The following is a 12,204-nucleotide window of genomic DNA, read 5'->3' on the forward strand; positions in this document are numbered from 1 at the left end:
AGAAAACGTGTGAGAGTAGTGAGAGGCGCGAGTGAGGAGAGTGAGGTTCAACTGCGGGCGGGGGATGGATTCGCGCTGTTTAGTCGGGATGAAGCGCGGATGCTTGCGACATGCGGCTGATCTTAGGAGAGCTTAATATAGGAAGAGTGAGAGAAATGAGAGACAAGAAGGAAAGAAGTGAGATTGTATGGCCGCTGGCCAGGAATGCTAAGAAAAGGTGAGGAGAAGGAAAGCGTTCTCTGTTAGGCCCAATAAATGTGAAGACCCAGACAGAGAGTATGGAGTAAAGTATGGGGAATCCACAGAAGAATACCGTTACAACAAATGAGGAATTTTAAACCCTCGTCAGACACACACAAAAACCATGGGGAAATGAGAGAAATGAAGGATTGGATCTTTCATTTCGCAGATCGAAAACTGAACAGAAAAAGAATCGAAAAAAGGAATATACTAATGCGACGCCACAAGACCACGAAGCACTTTAATTATTACATCAGCTGTGGCTCGAGGCGATGGACGGGACTACTACGAATACCTTCTGGAGAACGGAGCCTCCTTTAATTTCCAATCGTTCAAGTCTTGGGTTTGAGTTTGATCTACCGTAGCCTGCACAAAGTCTTTTCCAATGTCTCGGCATTTCTCACGAATCCGTCAGACCTGAGATTGAAGGTGCAATCGTAGAATTGTCAGCTTCCATGTGCTTAACCATATTATCGTATGTAACCGATACATAATGTGGCTGGTGATCTTGCTGAGCCGCAGGCGGTCTGGGTCCGGGGCGGAAAAATCCATCTGGATTCCTAAACGGGTATGGTATGCTTCATTTTTCTCTGCTGTCCAGCGACAGATTGATATTCGACAGGACCAAAATAGGTCAACTGAACATTGTATCCAGTTTATGATCTGGAATTCCAATGACTTTAACCGCAATTCATAGAGAACATAGCATCCCTTCTCATTGAACGATTCCTATCACTACTCCGGCACTCATCTTGCCATGACGACGGCCACCACGACAACCTCTACAGCAACCACGCGCCTCCATATCACCCCTTTCAACCCAGACATTCTGCCTTCCGTGCTGCCTCCATCCGTGCAACCGACTGCTACGGAAGTCTCATTTCATACCCTGCCAACTTTCCCCGAGAACAATTACGGCTACGTGACCTTACCAACAATGGAAGCGGAGAAGATCAAGAAAAAGCTTCACGGGTCTATCCTGAAAGGCAGAAAGTTCAAGGTTGAAACGGCGCGACCACAGAAGGAAAAGGAATTGGAACCGAACGAGTCAGATTCCGGAGCAGAACGTTCGAGCAAGAAAAAGAGTTCGAAGAAGCGAAAGGCCGGCGAAGATGTCCTGGATGGCCACGAGCTTTCGTCAGGACGCAAAGTCAAACGAGGATGGACCGAGTCGACAGATTCCAAGGCAGATAGGCGGAAAGATGAAAAGAAGAAGAAAAAGGAGAAAAAGGCAAAAGCACAAGCCAAATCAAAGTACACGGAGAAGGAAGAGTGCCTGTTCCGGATGCAACTGCCCCCTAACAAAGCCTCTGCCTTGGAAGAAAAGCAGGATAAGAAGTCGAAGAAGAAGAAGAAATCTCCTTCCGAGTCAGTTGTCCATGAGTTTGCGAATACTATTACTCACCCGAGTTTTATCCGTTCTGGCGCTGAGAATGCAACTACTACGGCAACATATGAGGAAGGAAAGGGCTGGGTTGATGATTCAGGGAATGTAAAGGAACCGGTCAATGAAAAAATCCAGGACTCTAGGCACAGACCTGGAAAGGTACCGGGTGCCAAAGAAAAGCCAAAGTCCAAGTCGAAAAGATCGACGAAGAAGGCTAAGCCCGCGCCTAAGGAGGAATCAGAGGAATCGGAAGATTGGACTTCTTCTAGTGGTTCTTTGTCTGAAGATAGTGACTCGGAAAGCGAGAGTGAGTCGGCTGATACTTCTGAAACATCCGACGAGTCCAGCAACAAAGAGACCAAGGAAGGAAAGAAGCAATCGAACACATCAGCAACTACCAAACCTGCTACCCCATCAGACGAGGATCAATCGTCGGATGCAAATGAACAACCAAACTCAAAAGAAGTTCATCCTCTGGAAGCGCTCTACAAACGCTCCGCACCAGCCTCTTCAGAAGCTAAACCCGCCGAGGAAACCAACGGGTTCAGTTTCTTCGGGGATGATGACGATATGGAATCTGAGGAAGAACCTCCTGAACCAGTCGCACCGCAGACACCTTTCGCAAAGGAGGAACTCCGGGCTCGCGGACTGAGGAGCGCCGCCCCAACCCCAGACACTGGCCTAGTGAGCCGGACCATAAAATGGGATGAGTATGACGATGAGATGAACGTGGATGATGAATCATCTATCGACACACCAGTTGTGAAGAAGGGCGGCGCGGGAGAGTCAGACTTTGCGAAATGGTTCTGGGAGAATCGGGGAGACAACAATCGGGCCTGGAAGAAACGGCGGCGTGAGGCTGCCAAGGAAGAGAGGCAGCGAGAGAACCGCCGGAAGGGATTGAAGGGGAAATCATAGACGTCGCTTTAATACATGGAGTTCAAATTGAATACAGAGCAAAATTATGCATTTTTGAATCGGGCGTAGTTGAAGCTATTCGAGCATATGTTGTAATATCACATGATGCCAAGAATCTGGAATTCGCAGTCGGCGATAACCAAACACGTCGATGAACTCCGTCTCCTCCGTACAGGAAGTAAAAGACACAGCCGAATCCATCATGTGGCCATTACAAAGTAGCGGATTCAATTCGCTGTTTACTTCTCTAGTCCTATTTCTTACGTTCGCATCATTTGCTGTAGCATCTGGTGAGTGCCATCTCCGGAATCCCTACAGCAGATCGTACGAGATCGTGCGGTCTTTGCGACAGTATCCAGCCAGCTAACAATTCCTCTTCAAATAAATAGCACCCGCCTCCTTCTGCAAATGCACCTGTTTTAGCAATAGCACCATTATCCCTCTTGATCCCCCAAAGCCCGAATCCTCCTCTTTTGCTGGCAACCTCGCCCGAGACATCGCAGACCTGGTGGCGACAGATAATGAAAAGCGAGCCAACAGCTATCAAGCGCTCAGCTGCAACGACTGTAATCGGAAGTTCTGTCTGGGATACGACTTGCCTGTGTGTAAGGGCGCGAAGGAGGATGATGTTGTGAGCACGTGTTTCCGTATGTCGACTCTGCTCCATTATCGGATTTATGGGATGCGACACATGCTAACGGTGCCTGGTGCTGCAGAAAGAGATTCGAGAAAGGATGAAGCTATTGTGTTCATTTTTATATTCGCGACGAGTGGGCTGCTCGCGTGCGCTCTTTTTAGGCCGTGGGTTCAGAAGTGGCTCGAGGTATGTTTTCTCATATATACTGGTCGACTATGTATGCTGATTTATTAAGGCTGCAAGGGAAAGACGGCAGTATATTCCTGTTGCGGAACCCGGTGATTGATATATCTATATGAACTTATCTTTCATGTATATATACGCAGCGTCAGCTAAGATGCCAGGGGTATGTCTGGCTGGTACGAAAGGCGCTAGAATTACTTGAACAATAAGAAGCAGCCGGTCTGTTTCCATGTCCGTTGACTCTGTTGCACCTTGCCTAAATGAAACTCCTTAAACCTCATAGTATGAATCTCAATCCAAGGGCCGAGTATGTCTGATATTTTGAACCAGGCCTTCTCTGTATCTACATCCCGATAAGGAAGCACTCAATCACAGTGTATGGTATATGACCTCTTCTGTAGTACTGCAGGTGTTCTTGGATGAATGTCCCGAAGAGCTGCGTCACCCAAGCTAGCATCGGGATCAATCAGTTCACGTCATTGAGTAAGCCCTATTGGTGTTTCTCGTCCAGGACCTGCAAGAGAGGAAGAGCTTGCTGGAGCGCCGGGTGTTGTACGGGCCATGAGACATGGAAAAAGCAAAAAGTATTTTTTTTTCTTTTTTTTCTATCATCTTCTTTTTGCCACGAGGGTTGGCCAGATGACTTTTTTATACGAAAGTACTAATCTAGATGATTCGAATCCTGGGTCCGGTGACTGGAACAATCCTTGCTGGTTGTGTTCATTGGAGGATTGGCACTTGTATACTCTAGAGATTCTTCTAGCACAATCTGGCAGGTCTAGATTAAGTCGGGCCGCAGACTAGCCTGCGATGGGGTACATAAGGCCCTCGATGTACAGGTATTGATTGGCTTCTGATAGCGGGTCTTGGAGTGCCGGTGCGGGCAGGGTCCACTGCATAGTTTTATACTGTTGTGTACCTCCATACTACTACTATGTACAGAATACCAATCAGGATAATGATAAGACTAAAGCAGCTATAATAAGAATTCAGTATACCTGTAGACGCAGGGGATAGATAAGTTGCGGACGATATCGGAAAGACCGCTGTCTAACGCGGAGGTATGTGACTCGCCACCTTCATGTATTCCAGGCGGTATGTTGCACCACCAGTCAAGATGTCATCGCGAGGGCAGCCATGCAAGACTAGGTCAGTATTAACCGAATTGAGAAAACTCTGCAATCGTCTTTATCTATGCAGTTATAATTGTTTCTCGTTCGTATACGTATATTTAGTACATTCTGTATATGTGTACTCTGTATCTCGTATTTTGTACTTGTACTTTACACTCCGTTAGTCACGTTAATCCATGGATCACCTCGATAGGAAGTTCCATCCGCAGCTGCTCATTGGTCACTGTCTATTCGGATGTCGGCTTTCACACTTTTTTTTTTTTCCCTCCCACCTTCTTGCCTCCTTCTTCTCCTTCAGTGTCTTTCTCCTTACTCTGTCTTACTCTGTATCTTCTCAATATAAGCCTGTTCATCTGCGCGTCTATCTGTTTTGTTGCTTGCTTTCATTTTTTTTTTGTGCGACTTCTACAGGACTACTACAACTAAGAGGACGTTGACCCCCAAAGACTTCTTAAGAGAGGAGCGACATCACGAATAGAGCCCATTCAAGGGTCCTCTGCCGCTGGGGGCTTGCCGTAAGAATCTTGGACGGTTCTAAAGAAGATGGTATTAACACACCAGGAAAGACTGCCTACCTCCGACCACAAGTTTCCCACTACTCAGCTCCTCCTTCTAGCAATATGTCGCGTCGCGGAGCCTATCGCCTTGACTTCCATCTTCCCTTACTCGTGGGTGATGGTTAAGGACTTTCAAATCGCTGATAGTCATGACGCCTCCCTTTACGCCGGCATCCTCATCTCCGCGTTTTCCCTCGCCGAAGCGCTCACTGGCATGTTCTGGGGAGGTCTCTCAGACCGCATTGGCCGCAAACCTGTTCTCCTCTCCGGTTGTTTTGGCACCATGCTCTCCCTTCTCATGGTGGGCTTTTCTACAAACTTCTGGGTTGCCCTCTTCGGAAGAGCATTGGGAGGTGCGCTGAATGGAAACATTGGCGTTATCCAGACAATGGTGGGAGAACTAGTTAAACGGCCTGAACATGAACGTGAGTAAACCATGGGGATTCCCATCTATTCTATTGCTGACAGGGTATAGCGCGAGCTTATGCCGTGATGCCGTTTGTCTGGTCAATCGGAACCATCATCGGGCCAGGTAAGTGAGAATATGTCCCAGGCAGGACGAATCAAGGACAGCTGTTGACCTCCTTGCTGCAGCCATAGGGGGTTTGCTTGCAAAACCGGCTGAAGGGTTCCCCTCTATATTCCCTCCCGATGGCCTCTTTGGCAAATTCCCATACCTTTTGCCGAATCTCGTCTGCTCTATTTTACTCGTGTTTAGTATCATCGGCGGTTGGCTGTTTTTGCGCGAAACCCATCCCGATATGCAGCAGGGAGCCGTTGTCTCTGACGAGCAGGATTACACGTCTCCTCTCTTAGCAACTGCTGGTGCCACCGCCAACCCCAGTGCTGATCTACGAGCCGAATCTTACGGCACCTTCAATGAGGTCCACCTGCACGAGGAGAATGGTTGGACGGTATTTGCAGATGGAACAAAATGCGAGTCGGCTGTGCGCAAGCCAGTCGCATTTACAAAGCCTATCATTATGCTGGTGGTTGCCTTGGCCATATTTACGTATCACTCGATGACCTACGACCATCTATTGCCTATCTTCCTGCAAGATAAGAATACCCGAAACGCCGCTAGCGTTAGCACTACTTTTGATTTCAGCATCCCCGGTGGCGTAGGTTTGTCGACTAGGACGGTTGGTGTAATTATGTCTTCAGACGGTATCATCGCTTTGATCATTCAGAGCGTCATCTTTCCGGCTTTGGCTCAATGGCTCGGCGTCTGGAAGCTCTTTGTTGTGGTCACGATCCTGCATCCAATCGCCTATTTCATGGTTCCATTTCTGGTTTTCCTCCCGCAGCAATTCCTGTTCGTCGGTATCTACACTTGTCTCGCCGTCCGCAACATCCTTTCAATCATCGACTATCCGGTGCTTTTGATTCTTATTAAGCAAGCAAGTCCTTCTGATGCGGTCCTGGGAAAGATCAATGGCCTTGCTGCTTCTGCCGGGGCCGCTGCGCGCACTGTTGCTCCTCCCGTTGCCGGTTGGCTTTACAGTACCGGCTCTGAAATTCGTTTCACGGGCCTTGCATGGTGGGGAAGTTCTCTGGTTGCGATGATTGGTGCTATGCAACTCTGGTTTATCGAGCGGAAGAAAAACACTTCAGCCATGGTACACCCGGTTGGTCCTTGCCATTACGACGCGCACAAGGAGACTATCCATATCGTCGTGACCGATGCCGACACGAGCTCCCAGCAAAGTGCGTAAGGAGATGCCAATAACGACGAAAGATGTTTACGTTCGACTTGATTTATATCTACTCGTCAAAAGTTGATTGTTTTGGTGTTTCTACGTGGACTTCGGTACAGTTTGTATGGGTTTGTTCCCTGTTGATCTTTTTCTGGCGTTTGAACATGAGCATGGAGTTTGGCGTCGGGTCTGTTGACGTACTGGCTTTCCGGTTTCTTTTAACTGTACAACTGTACATAGTCTCTTAATGGAGAAGTCTCATTAATGGCATGTAGAATCCTTAGGGCCATTTGATATTTTTTTAGCGCCGCTTTTTTGCTTATTGAGCAGCCTGGAGTGTACAATGACATTTTCGCTCGAAATTATCAGCGGTGTGGTTTAGGGTTGCTCCCAAGACTTGCAGAAGATGCCGGAATTCAACATACTGGTAAGCAATTTGAAGGAGGCGCCCAATCCCATAAGGCTGTAATAAGATAGCGCGCCTCTAACAATGTACTATTTGATGTAGGACAAAGAGAGACATAAAGAGGTATATCTTGGTGATAAACAAAATTTGGATTGCATGCCTTCGGATAATTTGATCCCTGTATACTGCAGTTTGACGTCCTTCGACGCTTCCCGATCACTCAACCGCTTAGTGCAGGTGGTTTGCAGGCTGAATTGTGGGGGTGGATATCCGCAGATCGCTCGAGAACTCAACTTTTAATTCAATAATAAAGGGGACACCCCCTGCCGAAGATATCGTGACCGGTTTTGAAGGCCAGAGCGATGTGGAGATCCGCCAATATTTCCACCAATTCCTTGCAGCAAAAGGCACAATGGGCAAGATTACAAGGATCTGGTTCGCTGTGTTGGATTAGCAATCAGTTGCCTAGTCTACGATTGTTTTGCATCGCAGCATGAAGAAGTCGCTCTGGGATGAGATCCATGCAGAGGTCCCGGACCTATCCCGGGGCAACATAAAGTCTGCGATGATGGCAATATCTGGTGGACGTGGCGGGTGCCGTTCAGATATGCCTGGGCAATCTGGAATTCGATTTCTAGTTGTGATTTGGAGGTCTTGGAGTTATACTCGCGGCCGGAATACCTGGGTTCTGATGGGGTTGTTGATGCGGAAACTTGTGATAAGATTGTGAATGGGCAATTGAGTGATGCGAAAGGAATGGTCTAGAATGTATGCCATCTTCTTATTTTAGGCAGTTCTTCTTCCATGAATGTCTCGTCTGTACTTGTCGATTGATTCTGCCGATATATACCGCCCTATAACTTTCCCAAAATAGTTTAGCTTTGTTTACAGCCCATCCCGGCAACGGCAAAACATGATAATCTTTCCTCCTCCACTGATTGCTCTTGTGATCTATCACGCTTGACGAACCTTTTCTCTACTAGAATACGGCACTAGAGTCAGATCTCTACTCTGTTTTTGGCTACCTATTTGGTCTACACTTGGATACTGCTGGTATCGCAAGTGGCTACCCTTTTCCTTCCCCACCTACACCATGTCTGTACCTCTGTCTCCTCTGACATCGTCGCGTCAAAACTCGCGATTGAATTGGCCTAAATCGCCCAAGTTCGCGAAAGGACAGGGGAGTATTGATGAGATGTTGGACGCTGATGAATACCCCGAAAACATCTATTCGAGTCCATTCAAGATCGACCCTCAGGCGCAGGAGTCTCAGACAGAGGACGACGATGGTCAATCCATGGCAGAAGTGCCGAGTTCGCCGTTCCAGTACGATGGCCGAGACGATACTGTCGACTTTAACATGCTGCGACAACAACAGAGGCAAACATCGCTAGCACCCAGTGAGCACTCTGCGACGCCTCGGAAACGATCCTACGAATATGCGCCGGATGACCAGGATGGGCGCGACGACATGGATTTTGGCGGACGGTACAAAAGGGGGAACCGAAGGGATGAATCAGAGATCGACATCCATGCCGATGAGGATGTGAGTTTCCTGAACGGGCAGAAAGCGACCGACTATGCTGGACAACAAGAGGCGGGAAGCAATAGCATGATGGAAGAGAAGCACAATGAAGGCATGAGCACTGTGCTTCAAGGCGACGGCGCTTCTGATGAGAAGGAGAACAACGGTGACGCTGACGACGATGCTATGACTGATGACGAATTTCACGACTCGATTGATGATACTCACCTGAGTACTTTCTCTGCGGTTCCCAATGCGGACATGACATCGTTTGCGAATCTGCGGAGAGAGTCGCCCACCAGGGCCATGCGAAATTATAACCCGGCACTGGAGCCGGGGACGCCCAGTCAGGCCCAAATGTCGAACCGAAGGAGTACGTTGATAGACCTGGATACGCCGGCTGCTTCGCCATCGCCCAGGCGGAGGGAACATAGAGACTACGGAAACCCCAGTGGCACACCTAAAATCCTGGATCTCATAGATCAGCCCGGTCTCTCGCCACGTCCACAGTATAGCGTGCAGAATGTGCGTTACTCTCCCGAGCGGCGGTCACCTTTGAGAATGGCACGCGAGTCCATGCGCTCCCCCGGTAAAGCGTCGTTGCTGGACTTTGACCTTCCTCCACCCCCAACCCCCCGATCTATTCCTACGGTGAGTCCTCGTGAACTTGAGTCTCTGAAATCCAATTTCATGTCGGAGATCTCTTCGCTCAAGGCGACCCTAAGTGGGAGGGAAGCCGAAGTATCCAGTCTAAAGCAGGCAGTAGCAGACGCTGAGCGGCGCGTTGGAGAAGCCATGGAGCAAGTCCGCAACGAAGCGGCAAGGAAAGATGAACTGGAGATTGAACAGGCCGAATGGCAGCGACGAGGAGAGGAGATGGAGTCTGTGCTGCGCGAAGTCAAGGCGGATATCGTGGAAGGAGAGCATGAAAAGGCGCGGCTGGTGAAGAAAGTGGACGAGGTCGAGAAGAGCAAGGAGCAGCTAGAGGGCCGGATGGTGGAATTGGAAAGCCAACTGGAGGCTGCTCGGAAGGCGGCTGAAGCAAAACCCCCTTCGTCCCTTGATTTTCCTACGGGAGCATCTACGGCTAGTAGCAATACTAAAACAGGAGAGGAGACTGCCCGCGAAGTCCAGGAAGCCGTCGAGAAGGTGGCCCGGGAGCTCCATACGCTGTACAAGGGCAAGCACGAGACCAAAGTTGCCGCATTGAAGAAAAGCTACGAGTCCCGGTGGGAGAAGCGCGTTCGGGAAGCCGAGAACAAACTGAAGGGTGTGCAGGAGGAGAACCAGCGGGTGAAAGAGGAATATGAGAAGACGGCAGCTACCGAGACAACCACCAACCGCGAGGAGATCGCCAACCTGGTGGCCCGTGCCAATGAAGAGCACGAAGCCGAGAAGCGGGTGTTGGAGGCCCAGATCAAAGGACTACAGCAGGAGATGGCGGCGCTACGGGAGGATCGGAAACGGCTCCAGGGAGATTTGGAGATGGAACGAGCGGAAAAGGGAGAGCTGGTGGCTGCAGTTGACGAATGGCTGGCCATCCAACAACCCGGTCAGCAGCCTTCTGAACCTGCTGAACTTGCTGAACCTGCCGAACCTGTCGAACACACTGAAGGTACCACCAGTCCGTATGATGCGGCATCACTGGAACCCACGCGGAGGCCATCGGCGGAACCGGTGATGGAGGATTTCCAGCGGAGGGTGAGCGAGAGTCACAGTACTAGTGCCAGCAGCAGTACAAGTGGATTACGACCACCCAGCGCCACGGGGTCGAGTGGTGGGGTCGAAAGGGAGAAGCGAAAGGCAATTCCTAAGATTGGGGTAAAGACGCCACGGGGAAATAGTGGGGGGAAGTCCGGGATAGCAGTGTTTACGCCAGGACGGAGTGGGATTATGGGATCCATTGAGCGGATGGGACGGGGGATTTAGTTTTCTGTTATTTGCCTCTATTATGATGATGAGTACGACTTGTTGTTTTGTTATTGTTTGAGTACAGATATCCTGGATAGTTTTATGATGATATTTATTGAATCAACATCGATCATCGTGTGCCATGACAGTGCACTGAACAACATATCTTGATTGACCATGACAATCTCCTCGTACTTGACACGAAACGATGATCTTCTACTATTAGTATCTGTCCAACATCGACTCCGCTGCCCCGGTTTGTTTCTTTTTTAGTATATTGAGTGCGACTCCATTCGTCCGTACCAGCCCGCAGTGCATTATTGTCGAACAAATCTGGGGTCTCCGGATTCCCGATGGTCCTATTGTGTAAAACATACATGTACAGAGTACTCCGTACATATACATACATATGTGCTATGTACAATGTCCTGTACAATGTAGCGTGTTTACAAGGGTCAGGCATGTGCATATGCACTGGAACAGGAAACCACATGACCGGACCGTCCGGCGAGAAAACCGACGAACTCGGTTCATATGAATAATACATACCCCAGAGTCACCATCACGTGTCTGGGGAAAGGCGACTCATCTCCGTGTATCAGCCCGTCCAATACCAGTACGGTAATTCTCTGTAAGGAACCAAGAATCGGCGAGATCGCAACCACAGCCACCGACTTCGGCAGTTGAAGGGGGAGTTTTATTATGGAATGAACGTGGGAAAAGTTGGGGAAGGCCGGGGACCAGGGTCTGTGTATTTTATGGGCGAATTTATTGGTAGAATGGAAAGTATGAGGTCCAGTTTATACTTGGCGATTGGTTCGTGGATTTCCGGTACCAGGGATCGACTTACAACCATATGAACGTACATAGTAATCTGGTTAAGTAACTACATTAGATGAGAATTAGCATTCCTGTTTGTGTAGGAGACTGAAGGGTAGATGAGGGATTAAATGCCTGTGCAAGGATTGTTTGTCAATTGCAATGACAGCAGATCAGCCTGGACCATAAGAGAAAGAAGTCGGTCGGGATCCTGCCGATGTCAGCGGCCACATACCGCTTCAACTGCCATCCCTACACATGCTAAGTGATATCATAGCAAAGTAGGCATTGCTACGCGTGACCATTACTGGATCATCCCCAGACTTTGGTATATTCGGATCGGCTACAATGCCAATTGATTGGTCTGTGAGAGGCCAGGAGCCAGAGAGAGTTTGATTTGGCGGGGTGTTTGGCGGGAGTTTGGTTGGGCTGGGGACCAGTGAGAGCGTGTAGAATAGATGTTCTTGTACTCTCAAGTAATTCAGGTACGTTAAGGGCTTACTCATATGTTTATGTATTTATGTACGGAGTACCTCTGGAGTATGGAAACCGTATCCTCCGGCGATTTTGGTTGATCTTCAAAACTAGTTGAATCCACTTGGGGTATTTCCATCCATAAATCCCAAGGTTCTCCTTCCAGACTTGTACTCTACTCCATACAAGACACCCTGTAGTTCTGCGCTTATGCAACATGATATCGTGTGCGCAGAATATTTGATCAACATGAGTCAACTAATTGGCCTACCAACAATACTCACGATGTCCCCCTACCCTGTACAGAGTGTTTTTAC

General features: G+C 48.9%; 4 protein-coding genes across 4 annotated transcripts; all 4 read left to right on the top strand.

The window, feature by feature from the left end:
* Positions 1 to 997: 997 nt before the first annotated feature.
* ACHE_60702S (uncharacterized protein) lies at positions 998 to 2,545 on the top strand (the record flags this gene model as incomplete). Its single annotated transcript, XM_043281905.1, has 1 exon — positions 998 to 2,545. The coding sequence occupies one exon, from the start codon at positions 998 to 1,000 to the stop codon at positions 2,543 to 2,545; it is 1,548 nt and encodes a 515-aa protein (XP_043139338.1).
* Positions 2,546 to 2,696: 151 nt separating this feature from the next.
* On the top strand, positions 2,697 to 3,468 carry ACHE_60703S (uncharacterized protein; the record flags this gene model as incomplete). Its single annotated transcript, XM_043281906.1, has 4 exons — positions 2,697 to 2,835; positions 2,935 to 3,192; positions 3,262 to 3,368; positions 3,418 to 3,468. The coding sequence occupies 4 exons, from the start codon at positions 2,697 to 2,699 to the stop codon at positions 3,466 to 3,468; spliced, it is 555 nt and encodes a 184-aa protein (XP_043139339.1).
* Positions 3,469 to 5,041: 1,573 nt separating this feature from the next.
* Positions 5,042 to 6,770, top strand: ACHE_60704S (MFS transporter; the record flags this gene model as incomplete). Its single annotated transcript, XM_043281907.1, has 3 exons — positions 5,042 to 5,480; positions 5,531 to 5,587; positions 5,650 to 6,770. The coding sequence occupies 3 exons, from the start codon at positions 5,042 to 5,044 to the stop codon at positions 6,768 to 6,770; spliced, it is 1,617 nt and encodes a 538-aa protein (XP_043139340.1).
* A 1,481-nt stretch (positions 6,771 to 8,251) lies between these two features.
* On the top strand, positions 8,252 to 10,612 carry ACHE_60705S (uncharacterized protein; the record flags this gene model as incomplete). The annotated part of the gene is made up of 1 exon (XM_043281909.1): positions 8,252 to 10,612. One exon carries the CDS (start codon positions 8,252 to 8,254, stop codon positions 10,610 to 10,612), a length of 2,361 nt encoding a protein of 786 aa, XP_043139341.1.
* Between the last annotated feature and the right edge of the window lie 1,592 nt (positions 10,613 to 12,204).

Source organism: Aspergillus chevalieri, chromosome 6, assembly GCF_016861735.1.
Source record: "Aspergillus chevalieri M1 DNA, chromosome 6, nearly complete sequence".
NCBI classification, from domain to species: Eukaryota; Fungi; Ascomycota; class Eurotiomycetes; order Eurotiales; family Aspergillaceae; genus Aspergillus; species Aspergillus chevalieri.